The following is a 24,639-nucleotide window of genomic DNA, read 5'->3' as shown; positions in this document are numbered from 1 at the left end:
GTGAGGAGTTCTGCACCCCCTTTCTTTCCTTCTTTCTCTTTTTCTTATTCTCTCTCGCTCTCTCTCTCTCTATTTACACATGCAAGAGGATACCTTCTACTTCTATTCAGAACAAGGAAAAGTCAAGTGATGAGCACGGGGTTTTTAGTATATTCATAATTATATATACACCAAAGTTCACCACCTACTTCCTACTTCATGTAAATCTGAAACATTCCCCTCCCCCAACCTAGATTGCTTTTTACTGTTCAGTTCCCTCTGCATTTCCATATTTCTGCTGGTATCCTGTCTTTCCCTTGTGCTTTGAAATTTTTTAGATTCTGAATAGCTTTTCAAATTTCTGCTAGTGTGGGTGGCTCTTCTGATTCTTCTTCCCTCCTTGCTCTAATCTTTTGGTTCTCATTTTGGGGTTCTGTGTTGTTCAGTAACTGTTCAAAATATTCAGTCCATCTACTTAATATTTGCTTTTCCTTCCCCAGTAGTTTTCCCTCTTTATCTTTGCAGATGTTTGTTCTTGGTTTAAATCCTTCCCTAATATTCTTTATCTCCTTGTATGCCATGTATGTATTTCTTTGTTTAAAGTCTTCATTGATTTTATCTGCTAAGTTTTCATTTCTTCCTACGACATATGTTGCATACTCTTTTTCCTAGCTCTTCCAGTTTTTGTTTCTTTGATCTTGTTGGACTATCCACATATGACTGATATACGTACTATATCTCTTTCTTGGATGGCCCTATTGCATTCTTCATCAAACCATTCCTTCCCTTTGTTGTTCTGTATTGATCCTAAGACCCTCTCTGCTGCTTCCTCAATATCTGATTTCATCTTATGCCATATTTCTTCCACTTCTGCTTCTTCAGTTATTTGCATGCTGTTTGTGCGCTAATTCTTTCTGAAACCTCTCACTATGTATCTTTTCTGTTACTTTCTTAAGATCGCACTTCAGATTCGTTTTGTTTCTTTGTCATTTTGTTATTCGTCCTCTGAAGACACAGCTGGGCCCTCTGTATGATCATATATTTATAATGCTTGTTGCTCTCCTTCGATCTTTCAAAACGTCTATTTGATTGTTGGTTCTTCCATCAGGTGATCTCCATGTATATTTATGTAATTGTTTTCTGGGGAACATTGTGGATGCTATTATCATATTTTTACTAATTGCCAGGTCAATGAGTCTATGACCATTATCATTGGAATTTCCACATAAGCTGTGCCTTCCAATTGTTTCTTTATAGGATTCTTCTTTGCCTACCTGTGCGTTCAGGTCCCCCACTATTATCTTCGCATCACTGGATGATACACTGTCTATTATCTTTTCTAGTATATCATAGAAGCCATCTTTTATTAGACGTTCCTTTTGTAGGTGCAGACATTTATAACGGTTACATTAAAGAATTTAGTTTTCATTCTTATTTTACATATTCTCTCATCTATAGGTTTAAAATCAATTATGTTCTCTTTCCTTCTTCTCTCTACCATGAAGGCCACCCCTGCTTCTTTATTTCCTTTCTTTTTGCCACTACTGTATATAACATGTGTTTTTGTTTCCCATATATCATTATCTGTCCACCTTGTTTCCTGTAGGGCAGCTATCTGTATGTTATATTTAATCAGTTGGTCCGTGGCTATTTTCAGGGCCTCTGGTTTGAGTGTGTTCTGATGTTCCATGTACTCATCTCAATGTCCATATCCCTTCGCCCCGGTCGTCTTAATTTATGTCCATCCTTCTGAGGCTCTGGTTGTGGTTTTGTAACTGTTGGGATTTTTCAGGGCTGAGTTGTCGGCAAAGCGCCCATCTCCCAAAATGGGGGCCAGGATTTTCTTTGAAGTTTCCCTTCTCCACAAGGCAGTGGTTTCCCTCTTCCGCCATCTCTGCCATTCCGAAGGTCTCCTTCTCTGCCACAGATGCCGTTGAGGTCTTCACCGTATCCCTGGTAAGGGGCCCTTACAAGGTGTTGCCATCCGGAGCCAGATGGACCAAGGTTATTTAAAGAGGTATTCCTCCTCTTGGTTCCTCCGCCTCCTCAGTCATTGAGATGACCATCCATCTTCTTCCGCCTTTGGAGCCGTTGCTTCTTAGTCTGGCTCTTTACCTGCTAGCATGCCTGGCATGGGAGACCCTGCCAGAAGCTATGCTACCGCCAGTAGAGCCTAGGGGATCATCAGAGCATGCAAGCCCCACCACCAAATACAAGGTCCTGCAACCACTAGATGGGGTATTGATTTTTAGTTATGGTTATCATGTACAGTTGTTCTACCTACGTGTGGTGATCGCGGCGGTGGGGTTGAAAAGAAACACAACCTCTTATGCCTTTAGAATTGGTTTGGAAAGGAAGGGGGGGTGCTGTTCCCATTAATACAAGATTAGACAAGCAGACAAAATGTTAAGAATATGATTCAGTACATTAACAATGGTGTGAGTCTGAGCAATTCTGTACGTTTTATGTTAGCAAACATGAAAGTGAGGCATGCTTTTTCTTTCTTTAGTCTTTTAACCCATATATGACTAACTTTTTTAGTCCAAAATTTGTTTGTATTGACAACACTCACCATGTGTTGAGTTAATGATGACACAAAAAGTGAGAATTTATTTTTTTGACATTTTATATGAGAAAAACACTGCCCAAAAATGGGGTGCTGGGCACTGGAGGTTACATGCTATTGAAGCCAATTTTATTTTTGATTCTGTTATATTTATTTTTCTCACTACTATAAGAGTAAAACATTACAATACTGACAGTATAAAAAATATATACACTGAAAAGGTACCGTTTGCACCCTCTAACATGGTCTTCTTCAGACGAATATTCACAATAGATTGGTCTGAAGAAGACTATGTTAGAGGGTGGAAACGTTACATTTTATTGTATAATTTTTTCTACAAAAAATGTTGCCTTGGTCAGCATTTGATAGTTTTACTTAAATATGTCTGTATTGTATTCCACGAATTTAGTCTGACCAAAATAAATTGAGTAAACAATTCCACACAAAGGGAGCAGTGGGGTGAATGTTCTACTTTTTTGGGGGGGGGAGTGCATCATAGGTCTTGGGGGTTAAGGGGACCCCTGCTAGCAATCATTCCTAATCTAAAATTATTATTACTAGTAGTACATAGTAAAAAGTGCTCCCCTGTGCTTTGCATAATGCCATGAAGTTGTATAGGGATGTAGAGTTAGGGCCCCACACATGGGAGTGATGTGATAAGCACCAAGCCCCTAGCCACTTTTACCCCCTAGAGTTTGCTCCAGGTACCCACTTTATATGATGCTGGGTGGGCGCTAGAGCTGCTTGAGCAGGTTGAAAAAATCCCTGTTCTTCCTTGCCAGGGATTGAATCCGGGTCTCCCCCCATGGTAGTCAGATGCCCTAACGACTGAGCTACCACGACTCATATTATTATTAGTAGTGGTAGAATTTTGCAACGTAATAAGTTTACCTTCTCAAAAAATGTTACAGTGTCTTTTTGCACTTTTCTTAAGCCCCCCCCCAAAAAAAAACACATCAATTGTCTGTTGTTCAAAGTGAAGTAAATGCACATGGGCATCGGGAGCAGGGGGGAAGGGATAAAACTGGTCTGCTGAGCCCCAACCCCTTCCCTGTAGATATTGCCACTATTCATTTCAAGTTAAAGGAAAGCAGAAAGGCTGTTATTTTTTATTGTTAATGCAGAAATAAATTTCAGTTCCAACAGAAAAACCCAAGTAAAGCATGTCAGAGATAATAAAAATTGAGTGTAAAATGCAAGGATCATATTCTGCCACATAATCCAAAGAATAAATGGCTCTAGTGTTTTCAAAATTAGATTTTTATGTGAGAGGTCTTACATTAACTTAAACAGAAGTTCCCAAACTTTATCATTTCATGGTGCCCTTAGTGTTTCAAGATTTTTCCGTGGCACCCAAGTCAAAATGTACGTCTATATAACACTTGCAACGCTCAGTTTAGTGTTATTAGGTTGCTTGCCTTCAGTTAAAAAAAAACAACACATATTTCAAATTCAGAAACGTTTTATATGTAAACAGTACTAAATAAGCACATGTTTGGAATAAGTGTCATGTCAGTGAAAATATTGGAACATTTCGCGGTGCCCCTGTAAGGTAGCTACGGTGCACCAGTGTGCACCGCCGACTTATAACAAAAAAAATCCCCTAACTTTCAAGACCGTTTCTTATAAAAGGTATGTAAAAGAAAATAACAAAATATAATAATTATGTATTTCAGTAGAGTAACTATGTGTAATATATATGAAAAAGAGTTGTGCTGGATATTCACTTGTCTGGTGGACCTTCCCATAGATACAATAATAATAATAATAATAGGAATAAAACTTGCTTATTTTTATTAGTTTATAAGTTTATAATAGTTATTGTTAAAAAACTAAATATGCTGACCAAGGCAGTAATTTATTTTATTAAAAACATAAACTAAACGTAACGTTTCAACCTTCTAGCAAGGTCTCCTTCAGACTCTGTATCAAGTACAAAAGTAACAAGATACAAAAACAGGGCACAAAACATTACAAACATTACTCCCTCCAGACTATTTAGAAAGTTGTTTGGAACTTTCTAGCAGGTGACTTTCACTTGTCAACTTTACTTTCACCTAAAAGGCTAAACACAATTACTTCCATATAGAATGTGGTTGGACTTTTAATCTCACGCTCTTTTCCCTTCATTTTTCTTCCTTCCCCTCTCCTCTTTCTCTCTTGTCCTTTCCACTCTTTCTAACATCTTCTTCCATTCTTTGTTTAACTTCAGTCCCCCATTCCAGTTCATTGTGTCTTCTTCACCTTTCTTCTCTATTTCATTGGCTTCCTTCCATTTTCTCACTAGCATTCTCTTCTCCCTTCCTATCTGCTTAGCCTCATCCCACTCTATGTCATGTCCTGTTTCTCTCGTGTCTTTAAATATTGCATTTCTCTCTCTCTTAAGTCGTACATCATCCCTATGTTGTTTCAACCTGTCTTTCAGCCTTTTTTTCGTTTCTCCTATGTACACACACACTGACATTCTTTAGATTTCACTTCACTGCCTTGGTCAGCATATTTAGTTTTTCATAATCATGGAAACAAGGCTTAATGGTGTTATAGTTATTGTTGTAGAATTACAATTATTATTCATTGGAACACACTATGGAATTTTAAAGTGAAAAATCTGATGTTGGCTTTTATGCACAAAGCTCCTATGTGTAATGACAACAATAAGATAGTTTCTCACTTAGAAAAATGGAAAAATTAGAGCTGACGATATCTCATTTTTTGCAGTGTCTGCTCCTGTGAAGTCAAACAACCTTGACAAAATAGGATTAGTAGGTTTTTTGCTTTTCGTGATTGGCATTCTGTGCCAATGTTCTGCCACTGAGCTATCAAACCAGCTTCTGTCCTCTCCACAACTATAACTCAGATCTCTGTGTAAGTTTACAAATGCCATCTCTCTGCAATTCAGGGAACTAGTTACATGAAATACCTTTAGCACACAGGGGACATATTATAACTTACTGAAAAGTTATGCTGGCATCCAAGGCAGAAAGGTTAGCACAGTGTGCTATGATGGCAGGTGTCCTGGGTTCGAATCCTACCTTGGGCACTGGTGTTCTTTGTCATTGTCCATTCATCATTTCATCATATCATCACCCATTCTCTTCTTCGCAATTAGCCAAACGTGGCAGAAAAGTGAAGTAAAATAAACCAAATCACTGAAAAGTTGTAGTGTGTCAAAAACCCAGTTCTATACCTGGCTCAGCCACAAGTTTCAGTAAGTTATAATAGAACATATTGTTTAAAATAGTTCTGAAAAAAAATTGCTGTGTAATTTCAAACCTGGATGAATTATAGCATTCTATTTAATTAATGAAAGGACATGTTAGAAATGGCATAGAGCCGATATCACTTTGATACCAATACACACACCGATGCTCGAAAATCGTAACAATTAAAGAAAGTTGTTCAGGATATTGAGTAATATTAATATACAAGTATTCCACTGCAAATACATGCATCAATTTATCAGTTTTGCTTTAACATATTCAAGAAATACATTAAAATATTAAAATAGCATTAAAATCCATCTTTAACACAAAATTAATGCAAAATAAATTAAGATTTTCAAACTTTGCACAATTTAAAGGATGATTAGACTCTGAGAAACTGTTGCAGGCAATTTTTGCAAACTCTGTGAAATACCAAACTCTGGAAATGTATCTGCCAGCATTAGTGAATGAATTGCAATCAATATTTCTACTATTTGATTGATTTGTTTTTTTTACTTCACTTGTCTGCCACTTTTGGATAATTGCAAAGATGAGGATGATATGATGAATTTGGTGAAAGAACACCCATGCACAGGCTGGGATTCGAACCTGGGATTATCAGTAGATAAGAATACAATGGTATCAGCCCTGGCTAGAAAGCTTACAAGTAAACACAATTCTTTCTTTACTAAACACACTTTAATTGCACAAACATAACATGTTCAAAAATTTGAGAACATACTACAGTACACACTCATGATATTCGTCAGAACTCTTTCTCTTACCCACAACACTTTGAACCCAAACCTTCAATATTTTTTGTCCCGAGATCGGTGGAAGTTCAAACATAACTTTCGGTTTGCGAACTTTAAAAAGCTGTTCAAAATCACCATCAATCTTAACAACTACTTCATAATATAAATCACTTGCTATATCACTATTTACTGACGGCACCCACTGAACTGCAACTAAATTATCTCTCTCTAAGTTATGGCAAGTAATATGAGCCACACGTGATGGAAAGAACCACTTCTGTAATGCAAGTTGAGTTTCATTAATTTCATAAAGCGTTGAAGAAAAATGCTTTTGACTTCTCAAACCATGTTCAAATACTTCTACAATACTGTCATCTACAATTGTATCCTGAAACATTCGATATAAGTATGCAGGATCATGACAACAATATACGGCAGGTATATTGGTAGTTTTTAAAATTTTCTCTTGTTCCTCTTTTGGCAAATGCACTATACCACCTAACAATGGGTCGGCCTCTGGATGAACAACACTGTTCTTTACGTTCACATTCCTCCATGAATGATAGAATAAACCATATTCTGATTTACTGTACAAAGCCTTCAGGAAAGAAACATTCTCTGGGTCAATTCCATATGGGAAAAGTTCAACAAGTAGAGAGCCTGGTTGTAAAAATATTGATAGTACCATTCCAGCACCATGCATTCCAACGATAAAATTACAGGATAATAATATTGATATAATTGATTTTAAACTATCACTTGAAAAGTCGACAACAATAACATTAAAATCTTTCTGACCAGAGTATACTGAATTATATGCACTTCTCATTGCACCAATTAAATAATCTTCATTCATAATTTTTCGTGTGTTCTTCCTGCTAAACAATGTTCCACACGCTTTATTCCTTCCATGATTAGATGGAGTTATATTAAGCTCCTTTATTATATATTGTGAAAATGACTTGACCACATTTGGAACAAAGTAATTATTATTTATTGGACCTTGTGGTGAACCAAACCCATACTGAAACCACAAGGTATTTCTAAGGACACCAACATATGCTTCATCAAAACATATTGTAACATCTTCAAGCTGCTGTGAAAGATACAAGGGGTCCGAATTGGAAAATATTCTATACAGATCTGCGAAAGGATCCAAATGACTTGTATCTATGTACACTAACCTATTTTGTTTGACACATTCGTTAACATCTCCTGCACAAAGATGAGAATATGTAAAATACAATGGTATTAAATCATCATGAAAAACATGCATTATATTATCAGGTTTAAAGCGAGAAATTATGAATACTGATTTGTGCAGCATCACCTTTCCTTTTAAAAGTGTACTGTTACGTGTCACAATTGCAAGTGACATAAAAAACTGTGTATGGTTAGCTACTGACGACATTTCTATTGTTTTCAAGTCATCAGCATTTTCAATACCAGATATTACCGATTCACTTGTTAAGATAAACAAAAATTGTGAAGTTGGTGGAGAATAACATATATTTTGAAATTTACATGTTTTATGTTCACTCTTATCAGCATTACACCAAACAGAAGATGAAGAATTAAAATATGGCACACTTTTGTTCTTATGTTGATATGTCATTGATATTTCTTCATATATTCCTAAATACTTATAAAATGCATAGTGCGTAAATAAAAAACTAACAAATAATGAGCATACAAACCATAATGCACTATTTGTATATTCACTCATTGTTTCTAGCTGAAGAGTAAGTTGTACATTGTGAATAAAGTCGAATCTGAAATAAAGAGAATAAAAAATATAAGTGATGTTTAAATTAATTAAGAAACTGACAAAAGCTAATAAAACATTAAAATACTGACCAAGGCGAACTTTTATAGTATAAAAAATATATATAAAAATGTAAATACATGAATTTATTGTGAATATTCATCTGAAGAAGACCCTGTTAGAGGGTTGAAACGTTACATTTTTATACTACAAAAATTTGCCTTGGTCAGCATTCTAATATTTTATTAACATGGAAAAAAGGCTTAACAGTGTTACAATTGACAAAAGTTATGTATATGAGTGTGTGTATATACATACACATAGAGGGTGTCCGAAAAGTCCCACACCATAGGCAATTTTTTTTTCTCTCTCTCTCTCTCTCCGTTCTCTTATAGGGAATGATGCTGTCGCAGGACGAACGTGTGGAAATAATATTACTGTGTGGGCATGAAGTTACTCACACCGAGATGTTGTCAGTGAGTTCAAGCAATGCCATCCTGGATGACAACGATAACCAGTATCCCACACCACAGTTGCACGATTGCTGGAGAAATTTAAAAGGATGGGTTCTGTTGCGGATTTGCCCTGGTCAGGAAGGCCACACAAACATGTGTGGAACTCAACAGAGAGCACATTGGTTTTGCCTATGGTGTGGGACTTTTTAGACACCCTGTACAAACACACAGAGGGTACTCTGAATGTCTTTTTCCAGCTCCCAAGTGATTATCACAATAGAACTAATTAAATTTATTCACAGACATTCCAAAGTTCAAAGGTGATATTGAAGTCCAATCAGCCAAAAGATATATGCATGAGTTAAATGTCAGTTTTGATCTAATGCAAGTGCCTGACCACGATAGGTTGGAATTGTTATCCAGGGTTTTCACTGGCAAAGCTGGCCATTGGTTCGCTGGTAATATGGACAACTTAGTAAATTATGCTAATTTCTGCGCAGGCTTTAAGGATGAATTTGCCTCTGAAAAGGAGAAACAAAGGCAACTAGTGGCTGTGAGGAACTGGAGAGCGAGTGTCTACGCAGCATATAGAAACCTCAAATGGATGTTAAAATAGGATCCGAGTGCCTCGATGTGTCTCAGAATTTTCAGCGAGTGGCTTTTCAACCCCCTTGTAGGTCATTAACAGGCAGGTTGGGTGTTGTCCTTGTGTCCAAACAATGCATCCAGCTCCAGTAGTTTGTGACAAGATTGAAGAATGACAGCTTGTGCGGCGGTAAATCACATGTATGCAAACAGTTACAACCAGTCCCGAATCAGAGAATTGAATTGAATTTAAAATTTTGGGAGCGTCAGCACTCAGGCTATTTTGCTCCCGTCACATTATACGGGGGCCAGCCCCTTACCATTACAAATAACAACTCGAACGTTGCATAACTTAAAAATTTAAAATGTTCTGACTTCTGTTAAAAGCTGAGGCTGTAAATGGGCACTCAGCACATATAAGGACAAAAACCAGGAGAACACACACAAAATTATACTGGCCATAGTGCCAGTCGCCAGAGCCTCGTTAGTCTTTAGTCCAGGATGCACTACGTGGAAGTGAGGTTGACTATTGAGTGCACTACGTGGAAGATGCACCCCTTACACCCCCCGAATCAGAGAGCAATACACGTTAAAATGAGTATAATGGTGATGGGATGCCTATGTAGATTATCAAATAACTATTCTATAACTGAGTCAGCATAAAACACACAACATGTTAATATTAATTATCTTCACTCTCTTTGAGTCACAAGTTATTTTTCTCAATTTCATGAAGACCGATTTTGAGAATCCTCCTTAACAAATGTTTCGAAAAATGAAAAATTTAAACGTTAGTTTTTGTTCTTTGTAGCTGACCAGTGGTGATTTATTCATTCTTACTTTTTGGGCTTTTTTAAAATACCAACGTTTTGGAGGCTGAATCTGCTTCCGTCTTCAGGGTAGTGTGTAGTCTGTTAAATCATATGGTGTCTATAAATGGTTGCCCTGGAGGATTATTCTCGGTGGCCAATTCTCCACCTCGTCTGTCGGTTACAAGTTAGTTCTTGTCATTATGAATCTGCCTCGTACAATAAGTTTATTTTATTTACGTGTTTTATTTATTTAATTGAAACACAACAGGTGCATGCCCAATTACAGTGTTCAATATTGGATGCCACCATTACATTACCAAGATCATAATAAAGATAGTCCACAAGAAATATGAATGACGTAATATACAATTTGCATTAAATAACAATTGTGCAAAGAATTTAATTATTAGAGTATACGACAAAAATTAACACAGAGGTATTACAATAATAATGAAACTAAATTGTGGGATATAACCTTACAAGCTAATTGAAAATTGAAATTCTGTGAACAGAACAACAGAACAAAATATATAAAAATTCAACGATTACATCTAAAGTTACAATTACATTTAATTACATTTTATATGGCTAACGCAAAATAAATAATAAGTGAAGATTTTCGATTTTCATTTTTTAAAAAAAAATTGAGCCCCCATATCTCTGTTGGCAGACCTAAAAAAATTCGAGCATTTTCAAAGAGCTAACTAAAAGATGAAACCAGTAACAGAGCTCAAATATTTTCTGTCAAAAAGTTGGATGTATATGTTTTATCTTAAAAATATATAGCTCTGATATTATATTACTTCCCTACTAATAAAATCTTAAACTTTGATTTTTGTTCAAAATTAATCATCAATTTTGGCCTTAAGTTTCAGCTATTTTTATTATAGAGATTGTGAAAAAGGCACAGAACATAAAATGAAGCTTGAAATGTACTGAAAACAATGTTGTTTAGCATAGCTTTCTATCATTTCTCTTAGCTGAGTTATAATTATCACACCTGTTTGCAAAGACCAAAAGTCATGAAACAAAAAATGGCCACTATTCTTAAACAAAGTCAAAGTTTTACAAAAATTAATGCCTGCTTTGAACTACCCCTGCATAGGTGTTAGAACAACAAAAATATTGAAAATGTTAAAAGTGGTCAAGCATCCAGTGCTGGACCGTTCGGTATGGACTGACCCATATGCATTCTGGACAAAAACTCTGGTCTTAGAACAATTTCTATGAACTTAAAGTGGATGAACATCATAGTAATGCTTCTCCCACTTATTCAACATTTGTAACAATATTATGTGCACTCATATTAGTGGTAATTTGTGAGTGTTTTAGGGCCATTTTTCAAAAATATAGCTGTATGCCAGTGGAAAATTGGTTTACACACCCTATACTGAAACCTGTGATATTTTTCAGGAACAATATTACCTTCCTGATTTTTGAATATTATGTTTGACATGTATTGATTATGCTGTGGAACAATTTTCATTGTGGTAAAACCTGGGACTCCCTATCAAACAATTACCCAAAGTTCAGTGTCTTCTTCATCACAACATATTACTTTATTTATAGATTTTTCTACTTTCTGCATAGGTAAGAGTGATAATGTAGTCATTTTCTGTTAGGACTGTCCTTTTCCTCTCCAACAATACCTCATCACAATACTCCACATAGTTTCAGAGATATAACATGTTTTGTGTCACATGGTGTGTTCGTTCGTCCACCCAAGTTATGAAAATCTTTAAAATTTTCAAAAATTTGAAACTTTCAAAATATTTATTGGACAAGTCTAACATTACATATTTGTCATATTGGACCGAGAATCTATCAGTATATAAAAAAATTGAAACAAATCCTTGACTATGAAGCAACCTTCTCTGGGTGATTTCACATGAAATGACCCTACTCTTGTTTCATTCAATTTGCAAACTAAGCTTGTAACACTTCTATCAAGCATGCATGCCAGTAAAAGGGTTTGCAGTTCTTCAAAGAAACATCCACACATATTGTGGGATGAAGGACACAGAGTTGACACCTTGGAACAAATGTGTCAATCCATGAAGTGTGGTTGAAAGCTCATATACGCTGGTCTCTTTGCTTCTTGCATATTCAGTATTGCTGGGATCAATGGCTTAATACATACATGAGTATTACAAAGAAAATGTTAGGCCGAAGGTAAATGTTCATAATTTAGCATTGTGGAATAAACATTAAACAATGTACACATTTATTTTCCTTGTTTTGTAACAAAATTCTGCATTATGTAAATTTTGGGTAACAGTTTCATAGATCGGAAACACATTAAAATCGCATATTTTGTGTTTCGCATGGTTCGTACTTACCAATTGTGTATTGCGGAACATAGTTCAAGGTGCCATTATGCTTTTTACATCAATTGTGTATTGCAGAACATAGTTCAAGGTGTCATTATGCTTTTTACATGAAAACAAACACAATTTTTAACATTCTTAGTGCTTTTTTTTTTATTCCTTTCTTCGCTTCCGGAACACATAATATGGCAGGCACATCTTGACTCACGTTGTGGGTATGCAGTGTTTCAACCTTCTTCACCGAAAAATATCTACCATCGTGTTCGTCACCGGTGGAAATTATACATTATGCACGGGTAGATGACGGATAGCCCCACGAACCATACACGGATAGCTCCACAAACCATTCACAGATAGCCCCATGAACCATTATGCACGGTAGCTGACCGATAGCCCCACGAACCATTTCCGATAAGGTTAGGTTAGGTTTGGTTAAGTTAGGCAAGCATAGTAAAAAAAAGGGGTTTGAAACACTGACGGGTTTATGTCATCAAACGTACGCAGCATCCGGCTGGCGTAGAGCAAACAAATGAAAGCAATGGAAATTGTGCATCGGTGAGATATTTCTCTTGAAAAATATATGATTTCCCGTTCAAATATATTCCACGATGACCTCGACGAACGTTGTAAACCTTGCAGGAACTCATTTCTGTAAGTAGTTTCTTGTGTACAATTGAAGAAATGTGTCTCCGATGTATGAAACTGTTACCAAATTTTCTGTATTTTTAGTAATAAGCACCTAATAAGTCTGTTAAAACAGACTTTGGATATCCTTGACCGTCTGTACCCTCTAAAGGAAGTAAAAATATTTTGCATGGTTTATGAAGATTATGTTGTTCATGAATTGTTACGTACCCAATAGGACCAAGTAATGTGAATAGTTTGCCACATTAACAGTTTCATGCATCGGAGACACATTTAAATCCGATATTTTATCTTTCTCGTGGTTTGTACTTACCAATTATGTATTGCGGAACATAGTGGAAGGTGCCAATATGCTTTTTGCACGAAAACAAACACTTTTTCTGCTAAAATAAACCATTTTCCTTAATGCTACGGAAAGCACGTCACGGTGCGATATCGCTTGCTTTGCGAATTGTAACGCTTCTTTTGTTTTCGAATATCAATGTTTCCAACTCTATTGTGTATGAAAGTTGTAAAAAAGCCCCAAAAACCATCCACGGGTAGCCCCACAAACCATTGACGTTAGCCCCAAAAACCATGCACGGGTAGCCCCACAAACCATTGACGTTAACCCCAAAAACCATCCACGGGTAGCCCCACAAACCATTGACGTTAGCCCCAAAAACCATCCACGGGTAACCCCACAAACCATTGACGTTAGCCCCAAAAACCATCCACGGGTAGCCCCACGAACCATTCACACGAGGTTAGGTTAGGCCTGTTAGGTTAGGTTCCATTAGCACCCATTTCACCCCTAAATTCATCGAAAAACCATTTTCCTTTCTCGACAAAAAAACGCGCGATTTTCTTCGAGAAACGCGCGTTTGGAAACCCTGATTCCACTAGCGAGATCGCGTGACTTCCGACGCTAGAGCCATCTGCAGGTACATCTTGGAAACAACGGCATAATGTTGTCGATTTTCACAAAATGCGCAATATTATTACATGAAAAGTGATTATTTATTGTTCTGCTGCATTGTAGGATGAAGTTCTAGGAAGAATATATATCGACGGAGGTTATAAACCTTGGAGAAACTCATTTCCGTAAGTAGTTTCTTGTGTAAAATTGAAGAAATGTGTCTCCGATGCATGAAACTGTTACCGTTTGCCACAGACGAATAGAGATGGCAGCACCAGGCGTGCAAGGTTAAGAATTGGCATAATATATGTGAATAACTTTATAAATAAGAACAAAGCAAATTGGAAAGATGAAAAACAATAGAATATATTATAAGAAGACAAAGAATAAATATGAAAGAAGTAAATTAATATATATATATTTTATAAATCAAATCAGTGATCACATGTAAGTTAATATGAAAATTGAGGAAGTCAAAGCACTGATAGAGCCAACGTATTTTCGGAACAGCTACGAGATCTTTCACTTCACTAGTTAGCGAGCCTAAAATTCTACTCGTGGATGCGATGACGTAGCAAGTTGCGCAGAAAGAATGCTCAGAAATCACTTGTGCGTGTAAAGTCGAGGTGATAGGATCGGGTGTTTGAGTTTCGCGTTCTTGCCGGGCTATTGTTGTTTTCTACAATCTTTTGTTGAAGACCGGGTAGAAGTGCTATTACGTTTCACGTGAAGAATATGCCTCCTACACACTCCAAAATATATCATAGGACACTTAAGGGACAAACGCGTGAAGTTGTCGCGAACGTATTGAAATTTATGCAGGAGGAAGCCGACCAAAAGGATCTGAAGTTGCCTCTGAAGAAAGTGATGGACCGTGTTTGTACTGCGACTGGTGTCTCTGTAAATACAATAAAATCAATTAAAAAGGAAAGTTCACAGGTTAATGCGGGAACATCCTCGTCATATAGCACGCCACGTAGAAATAAAAACCGACCGCGACCATGTACAAATATTGACGATTTCGATATGTGCGTTGTTCGAAGGACAATAAACGAATTTTATACCACAGACAACCAAGTGCCTACAGTAAAATCTGTGCTCGCTAAATTCAAGACTTCAATAGGGTTTAAAGGGCAGGCGTCTAGTTTGTTAAAGATTTTTAGAAAACTCGGGTTCAGGTGGAAGAAAGTGCAGAGTAATAGGCGGATACTTATTGAAAGAAATGATATTCGCAATGCGAGAATAAGTTTTCTGCGTGCAATTTGTAGATATCGAAGGGAAGAGCGTCCTATTATTTATTCCGACGAAACATACATCCACAGCTCTCACACAACATCCAAAGCATGGTGTGACGACACTGTTCAGGACCTAAAATCACCAGTATCTAAAGGGCAACGCCTGATTATTGTTCATGCAGGCACCCACAATGGCTTTATCCCGAACGCCCTTTTGATATTCAAGTCTAGTCAAAAAACTGGTGATTATCATACAGAAATGAATTCCAACAATTACACGCGATGGATACGGGAAATGTTATTACCAAATTTACCACCAAATTCAGTATTAGTAATTGACAATGCATCATATCACAATGTCCAGAAAGAAAGAAGCCCATCCTCTAATAGTAGAAAAAGTGAAATGGAAGACTGGTTATTGAAAAACGGGATACCTTTTACTAATGATATGTTTAAACCTGAACTGTACAGTCTCATAAAACTACACAAACCAAAAATAAAGTCTTACGTTATAGATGACATAATGAGTGAGCATGGTCACACTGTCCTTCGTTTGCCCGCATATCATCCCGACTTGAACCCAATTGAGAAAATTTGGGGGATATGTAAACAAAAGGTTGCCAATCGCAATGTCACCTTCAAATTGAACGACGTCTGGGAACTGTGCAAGGAAGTGTTTGCCGAAATTGGCGAGAAGGAATGGGAGCCCTGTTGCTGCAATGTCAAAAACGCTGAGGAAGAATACATTCGTTTGGAAGGTTTGCTGGAACCGGAAATTGAACGTCTCATTTTCAGTGTTGGTGACAGCAGTAGCAGTGCAGACGACTCTGTTTCAAGTGCCGGTGAGGATTTGTGCGACATGACAGATTCGGATTCCGAGCTTGATGGTATTGAGCAGTTGGAATAAAAACAACTTTGTTTCATCATGACATTTGCGGCATTACAATACACAAGGTAAGTTTATTAAATTAAATTGTTTTGCGTGTGCCTTTCTAGTCAGATGTCTGCTTTGTGTCACTGTCAGCCGCCGTTCCTTCGTTTACTTGCAACACTGCACAAGGCGCGCTAACATCACTTGTTTCTCCTCCCCCACAGCTGTAGGGGGCTCGCTTCGAGCTTGTACATAAGAAAACCTCATAGCTGTTCCGAAAATACGCTGGCTCTACAAGTTTGTGTCTTTGAACAGATATTGCATCTGTATGATTGATTTACCATTCCTATAGGGGAAATTTTGTTTACATCAGTGGCGAGCGCGTTCTGATCGACGCCCCACAGCACTTTTTGGTTGCGCAGTTTAACTGTAGCACCTACTTGGATGCGCATGTCAATCGGCTGCACCAAGTATACACTCTGTTGTACCTAGTTAGTGGTGGCACGTTCCAATTGCAGCCCCAAGGGAGGATATTAGTATTATTCCCAAAGCTTGGAGGAAAAAGTTGGAAAAGGATAAAGGAATTCGTTAAATAGTCAAAACCTAAATAAATTGAAATCCAGAGGGAAGTTTACAAAGAAGATAAGAAGGAAGTCCCTATCCAGAACGTCCATTGAGAAGGAAGTCCATATCCTCCATATTAAGAAGGAAGTCTAGATCCAGACTGCCCATTGAGAAGGAAGTTCCGATCCAGGCCGTCCATCAAGAAGGAAGTCCCGATCCAGAACGTCCATTAAGAGGGAAGTCCAGATCCTCCATATTGAGAAGGAAGTCCAGATCCAGACCGTCCATTGAGAAGGAAGTCCCGATCCAGATCTGCCCATTACGAAGGAAGAATATTGAGATGAAAATTGACTGTAAACGAGAAAATTATAGAAGAATGTAGCTTATCATGTAAAATTCTTACTCCATGTATCCTGTGTTTAAATAATATATTCGTTTAAACGTCTCCATTGGAAGGCATCCTGTCTGGTTTCGTTGTCTACAAAGAACCCTACCCTGTAGATAAGCTAGCTGAGTTTTAAGATTAAGGTTTGTGTACCTTTGCACCAAATGAAGGTAGCATAAATAAATGGCGCCCAACGTGGGGCTAGAGAATTAGGAACCAGACAGCGAAGAGAGAAAGAATAATTGAAAATGGAGGAAAAGGATAAAGATGGAAATGAGAATGGGGAAGCTACAATGAAGGAAGACGGAGAAAAAAGGGAAACTTTCATTTGTTGCGGAGAGGAAGGAAACAAGGAAGAAATTATTTTCTGTGTCACACGTAAGGAAATGAAACATTGGACGTGCGAAGGAATAAGAAAGGAGAAATACATATCAATAAGTAAAAGGGAAGAATATTATACATGTAAGGAATGCAAGAAGGAAAAGCTAAAAGAAAAGCAGAAGAAGACAGAAGAAATAAACTTGATGGAAATGTTCCAAAAGCTGTCAATGCAGATAAATGAAAATAACAGAGAACTGAAGAAGATTGAAGAAAGTAATAGGAAGGCAGAAGAAAATAACAGAGAAGTAAAAGAAAAGTTGGAAGAAAATAACAGAGAAGTAAAAGAAAAGTTAGAAGAAAATAACAAGGAAGTGAAAGAAAGGCTCGATGAAAATAGTAGAAAATTAGAAGAAGTAAGAAATGAAAGCAAGAAAAGGTACGAGATAATAACAGAGACATGTGAAGAAAATAGAAGATCATTGGAAAAGAAGATAGAAGAAACAACACTGCTAATTGAAAACAAAAGCGTGGATATAAGTAGGACGATCGAGGAAGAAGTTTCAAAACTTAGAGAGGAGAATATACATAGAACCAACAGTATGGAAAGAAAAATTGTTGAAAATAAACCGCAAATAGAAGCAGTATCTTCTAGAGTAGATGCAAATGAAAGCAAGATAGAAGAAGCAAAGGTCCTAATGGAAGATAGAAGCTGGGAAACACGCAATAGAATGGAAAAGGAAGTTCTAAAACTGAGAGAAGTAAGTACACGGGAACTGCAAGAAGTTCAAGAAAAAACTAGCAGTATGGAGAAGGACATTGCGGAAAATCAAAATAAAATTAATGCAGCAGATAAGAAAGGAAAGGAATTAGACAGAAAATTAAATGGGGCAGTGTCAAAGATAGAGAAGACAAAAAAGAAAGTAGAAGAAGTGGAAAGAAAGTTAGGAAAGCTATTCATCAAAGAAGGAAACACAAATCCTAGGTTTCGAGAAAGTGAAGAAACAAAGGTTAAGAAAGAGCTGAGAGAAGAGAGTTCAAGCGATGAATCGACGACAGAGGAAGAAGAGACGCATAAGAGATATAGAATAGCGGGAGGTCACAAGAAAAGGAAATGGAAGAATAGCGAAGATGGAAGTAATAATGAAAGGCTCTTAGACATATTGGAAAATGAATTCCCGAGAGACGAGAACTATAGGACAAGGATACCTAGGCCACAAGAATTGCAGCATCTTCCAAAATTCAATGGGAATATATCTGATAAATGTCCCAGAAAGTTTTTAAGGGAACTAACAACAAATGTCAGACTTATGAGGATCCCCGAAGGAATGATTTTGAACGTCATAGAGACATGTTTTGAACAGTCGGCAGCAGGATGGTATCAACTAAATGAGCACAAATTTAGAAATTTTAAGGAGTTCACCCGAAAATTCCTGAATTACTACTGCAGTGAGGACATAAAGGAAAGGCAGCTAGAAGCATTAAAAAGAAGATATGTAGATTGGTCAAAAGTCGACAGCCTGGAAGAACATACATGGGAGACTCTAAGAAGCTTCACAAACCTAAAGGAAGGATGCAGTGAAGAGGAGCTGGTTAAACAAGTTGTCCAAACATTGCCATTAAGAATACAGAGAGCTATAGCAGCGGTTAAGATAAAAGCAGTTGATGATTTGATTGAATATCTAAGAACCGAAGATGTGCTAACAAAAACTCAGAATTCCTGGAACGATAAGGAAGGAAGATTCTATGGAAAGAGGCAACAATCAGAAGAAGAAGGGTGCTCAAAACCAAAGTTCCGGAGACAGGAATTTGATGTAAGAAGAATAGAAGTTAGAAACCAGAGACCAAGTGCAGAAAGAAGAGATGTAGGAAGAAACAATGGAAGATATGAAAGAAACATAGACTCTGTGGAAGAAAGAGAGAGAAACGATGATAGATATCGAGGAAATTGGAGAAACTTGAGAGGCCGAAATAATTTCCGAAGATACGGAAGAGGAGGAAATCAGCGATGGAGGAACATATATGAACACAACGAAAGAGAATACCGAGTAAGTGTGCCCAATGAAGAAATGGAAAGAAGAAATGCACTTCCGGATGTAGAAAGAGACGAAGCCATAGAATTAGCCAGAAATTATTGTAATAACGGAAGAAGATTACAAGACAGACTACGGGAAGACAATGGCCCAAGAAATGTAGACTTTAACGATGAGAGAAGGTTTCCGGATAGATTGGTGGAAGAAGATCGCCAAAATGCACAAGATATAATGGCAAACAGATGAAAATATAGTAATATAGTTAAACTGTAAATCGAAGTAAACTATATGTAAATATTTGTAAATAGGAGAAATTATAATTGATCAAATAATCTATATAGATAAAACAGAAATTTTGTTCGAAGAGGAAAGTATATGTTGAGAAGTTAAATAGAGCCCAAAAGATTATTCAGATAAGAGACTCACAAGCTCACTTGAAGACATCGGACAAGGATAAGAATAAAATTAGTCATCGCAGTAGAAAATGGAATTAATATAATAGGAACTGTTGATGGGGATATGAATCTCCAAGGAATAAGTTTCATTGACGACTCAACCTTACCAAAAAGCTGGATATGTAACGCCAATGGTTGAACAACGTTTGAGAAAAGTAGGCTGGACATGATCTACGTTAACGAATGGAAGGCGAGAAGACAATTAATGTAAATGAATATGCTAGGTGTTCCTATGAAAAAGCAATTGTGAAGCAGAAAAATGTGCATTAAAAATGAGAATCTTGTGTATAAGACGAAGAAGTTATGAGACATGTGAGTTATAGAAATGAATAGAGAAAATGAAAGATAATTATAATGCATATGTCGATGATACATGAGATAAAGATGATGCACGCAAGAATGTCCCGAAAAAAAGAGACAGAAGAAGCGAAAAATGTGCTATTTGAAACGTAGTAATTCATTTATGAAGAGCCTAGACCATCCATAATATATGTTTGTCATGTACAGAAAAAGACTGAAATCTTCCGACAAGAAAAGAGTTGAGTGTTACAGAAATTATAAGAATAGAGCATTTTAGGACAAACAAACATGCTAGTTCCTGAAAAGAAAGCAATGAAACAGAAGCCAAACGAAGATGCTGCGAATGCTAAATATAGTCTGTGAAAAGGAGAGCGGTGTATACATAGCGAGTTTTGTGAATCCAACATGAAAATTATGAAGATTGAAGAATAGATGAAGAAAAGAAGAAATTTAGGAAGAAGAAAAAATTTTCTATCTTCATATTTTTACGATGAATTTTTTTTTATGGCCAACGGGGGGAATATTATGTTACGTACCCAATAGGACCAAGTAATGTGAATAGTTTGCCAAAGACGAATAGAGATGGCAGCACCAGGCGTGCAAGGTTAAGAATTGGCATAATATATGTGAATAACTTTATAAATAAGAACAAAGCAAATTGGAAAGATGAAAAACAATAGAATATATTATAAGAAGACAAAGAATAAATATGAAAGAAGTAAATTAATATATATATTTTATAAATCAAATCAGTGATCACATGTAAGTTAATATGAAAATTAAGGAAGTCAAAGCACTGATACAAGTTTGTGTCTTTGAACAGATATTGCATCTGTCTGATTGATTTACCATTCCTATAGGGGAAATTTTGTTTACATCAGTGGCGAGCGCGTTCTGATCGACGCCCCACAGCACTTTTTGGTTGCGCAGTTTAACTGTAGCACCTACTTGGATGTGCATGTCAATCGGCTGCACCAAGTATACACTCTGTTGTACCTAGTTAGTGGTGGCGCGTTCCAATTGCAGCCCCAAGGGAGGATATTAGTATTATTCCCAAAGCTTGGAGGAAAAAGTTGGAAAAGGATAAAGGAATTCGTTAAATAGTCAAAACCTAAATAAATTGAAATCCAGAGGGAAGTTTACAAAGAAGATAAGAAGGAAGTCCCTATCCAGAACGTCCATTGAGAAGGAAGTCCATATCCTCCATATTAAGAAGGAAGTCTAGATCCAGACCGCCCATTGAGAAGGAAGTTCCGATCCAGGCCGTCCATCAAGAAGGAAGTCCCGATCCAGAACGTCCATTAAGAGGGAAGTCCAGATCCTCCATATTGAGAAGGAAGTCCAGATCCAGACCGTCCATTGAGAAGGAAGTCCCGATCCAGATCTGCCCATTACGAAGGAAGAATATTGAGATGAAAATTGACTGTAAACGAGAAAATTATAGAAGAATGTAGCTTATCATGTAAAATTCTTACTCCATGTATCCTGTGTTTAAATAATATATTCGTTTAAACGTCTCCATTGGAAGGCATCCTGTCTGGTTTCGTTGTCTACAAAGAACCCTACCCTGTAGATAAGCTAGCTGAGTTTTAAGATTAAGGTTTATGTACCTTTGCACCAAATGAAGGTAGCAGAATGTTTTCAGTTTATGAAGATTATATTGTTATGAATGTTTTCAGTTGTTTTGCTTGCAGAAATGTGTTATTGTGAAGTAAAGTATGTCTGTTACCTTAGCATGAAGCAGAAGAGCCTGAAGGTTTGGCGCAAGTGAATACAGCACCCAACATAGCATTCCACAACATCGGCTGACAGAACATTGCCTACCGTTTCATAAATGTATTATAAAATAAAGTAAATAAAACACGGACTGAAACCTTATGAATCCAAAATAGAAGTGAAATTGTGGTAACAGTCCCAAAGCATTAATGCACATAGTAAAAAAAATTACCTTTATAATATGTTTAGAGTGCAGAAATTGGTAATGATTCCGAATGTTTAACGGTTTTTTCAAAGCTTCATAAGAAAAAGAAGGAAGTATTGCTGAATTGTTTGTTGCTATAAATTTCAACCTTGGTGAAAGAAATTACCACTGTTTGGAGATACGCAAAGTGCAATTTATCAGCGAAAAAAGAAAAGTACCTTATGTGAGCATTCGTGCTATCCATCAACAAGGCCACGGCTTGTTTTAGAAGAGAAAGTATCCTAGAATAGTGAAAATGATTATGAAAGTAAATTTGAAGCTTTTTGGAAGCAATTAGCACTGTTTGCAGTTCCAAAAAGTCCTATTTATCGGTGAAAAGAAGATGTAAAATGTACCTTACTCAAATTTCCTCACTTCACATCGACAAGGCATTCCAGACTAATGCTGACTTGAGGCTCGCAGGGGTGTCATGCTAGAGACCAGCACCAACATGATGAGATGTTGAAAGCATTTAGAAATTATTGTACTGCTAAAAGCTCTAAACCTGGCACTTCTAACTTAACCACGAAAGCACTAAAACGGACTTGCCTAACCTACCTTCGAAATTCCTTCGCACCACACAAAGTTACCTAGATGGCATATCCAGCAGCAGTCCGTAACCAAATTGGCTGGTTGCAAAAGAAGAATCGTGTGAGAATGAAGAAGTATACAGAAGTGAAAAACCAATCTCCAGCAAACATGCATTAAGTAATCGCTAAAACTCGGAAGTATGTGCTAACACACACAAATAAAATTCGAAGCATGAAAAAATGGGTAAAACTTCGATAGCGACCCAACCCCTCTCACTCGTTTATTTCGTCATTTTTAATATTTGTACTTAAATATTCTGCATTGCGAAAGATTCTTCAAGGTGCTATTTTGCTTTTTTCACGAAAAAAGTTCAATTTTTGAACAATTATTAAACCATTGACGTTAGTTCCACAAACCATTGACGTTAGTCCCAAAAACCATCCACGGATAGCTGCACAAACCATTGATGTTAGCTCCAAAAACCATTGACGTTATGCCCACAAATTCACGATAGCCCCACGAACCATCACGGTGACGAGGTATGCCTACGAGGTTAGGTTCCATTAGCACTCACGGACAACATCGGTTTTTCTTGATGAAAGAAAATACCATCAAGAACTTCTAAATGCTACAGTAACTCATTTCGGTAAGTAGTTTGTTGTGTGAGAATGAAGAAATCTATTGGGATGCTATCGAAGTTTTACCAAAAAATACGTGTATCATGATGAAATCGGGATTAAACAATCGGAACTTGGGCCGAAATGATAGTTAGGAATGTTTAATAAACTATGTCTTTTACCTTATTGTGAAGCAGAACAGCCCAAGGCTTCGCGTAAGTGAATATATAGCACCAAACACGATATTCCACAACAGCAACAGACAGGACGTTACCTACTGTTTCATAAATGTATTATAAAATAAAGGACTGAAGTAAAATAAGGGCAAAATAGAAGTGAATTATCGTTAGGAGTGTTAGATTTGGTACTACTTTACTATACCGGAGACACCTATCAATGATTTATTTTGCAATTTTTTACATTGATAACGTACTATTCTGCGTTGCAGAACATTTCTTTAGGTGAAACAATGGATTTCTAACGAAAATAATGTCTATTTCTTAGCCCCACGAACCATCACGGGGACGAGGTATGCCTGTTAGGTTAGGTTCCATTAGTACTCCTTTCATGAATTTAGCATATACGGACATCATCGGAATTACAAATTCCACGGCATCTTCCACACCCGGCAACAATTTCACGACGCATCATGTTGTAGCAGCAGCAATAGCGTGTCGGAAATAGATTTTCGTAGAAAACCACATGCATTCGCATTAAAATGGATCAAAACTACATTCCCGAACATCAACAACGCTACAGAAAATGATTTGCGTAAGTACTTTCTCCTGTAAATTTCAAGAAATCCGTCTCCGGTATAGTAAAGTGTTACCTTAGATTTATTGGTATTTATAAATTTACGTCGTTAGGTTAGGTTCTGACAGCAATATTCGACGTTTTTGTTAAGTTAGGAGTGCGAAGTTTGATCTTTTACCTCTCTAGCTATTTGTGTGTGCATACAACCGGTTTTTACTAATAAAAAGCGGAGAAAGTACTCCGAGATGGCAGGTTTTTACTTACGCGGGCCATATTTTGGGATCTCAAATATCTCAGTTAGTTGTGTTTTTCATGCGCTGGATTAAAAAAAAAAATCAATGAAATTCTCGAAGGGTAACAGTGGGTCAACGGCACGCGCGGATTGTTCTGCGATTTCCAATACAAAAAGTAAATAGAAACCACTACAATAAGCACATTATTAACAGTGACGTTTAATATAAAATACGATTAGTTTGTATAAAAAATATATCTTGTACATACATTTGAACAAGTAGTTTTGGTAAATTTCTCGTATCGGATCCTCGCCTTGAAAAACCGCCCTTATCCTGAGTGATCAATATTTGTTATCAGTCTTTAGTCCTACGCCGCGCAGAGCTGCGTAGCAAA

The 24,639-nt window shown here is 37.0% G+C and overlaps 2 protein-coding genes across 2 annotated transcripts; one reads left to right on the top strand and one right to left on the bottom strand.

The window, feature by feature from the left end:
- Positions 1-5,880: 5,880 nt before the first annotated feature.
- On the bottom strand, positions 5,881-24,590 carry LOC146001462 (protein O-linked-mannose beta-1,4-N-acetylglucosaminyltransferase 2-like). The gene is made up of 2 exons (XM_083138788.1): positions 24,514-24,590; positions 5,881-8,275 (listed from the first exon to the last, which is right to left on the bottom strand). The coding sequence occupies exon 2, from the start codon at positions 8,227-8,229 to the stop codon at positions 6,490-6,492; it is 1,740 nt and encodes a 579-aa protein (XP_082994914.1). The 5' UTR covers positions 8,230-8,275; positions 24,514-24,590; the 3' UTR covers positions 5,881-6,489.
- LOC146001451 (uncharacterized) lies at positions 16,151-22,830 on the top strand. The gene is made up of 3 exons (XM_083138772.1): positions 16,151-16,179; positions 18,349-18,461; positions 22,757-22,830. Exons 1-3 carry the CDS (start codon positions 16,151-16,153, stop codon positions 22,828-22,830), a joined length of 216 nt encoding a protein of 71 aa, XP_082994898.1.
- Positions 24,591-24,639: the final 49 nt, after the last annotated feature.

This window comes from Lepisma saccharinum, chromosome 17, assembly GCF_977018435.1.
Source record: "Lepisma saccharinum chromosome 17, izLepSacc3.1, whole genome shotgun sequence".
Classification (NCBI taxonomy): Eukaryota; Metazoa; Arthropoda; class Insecta; order Zygentoma; family Lepismatidae; genus Lepisma; species Lepisma saccharinum.
This window is presented reverse-complemented; position numbering and strand designations above follow the sequence as displayed.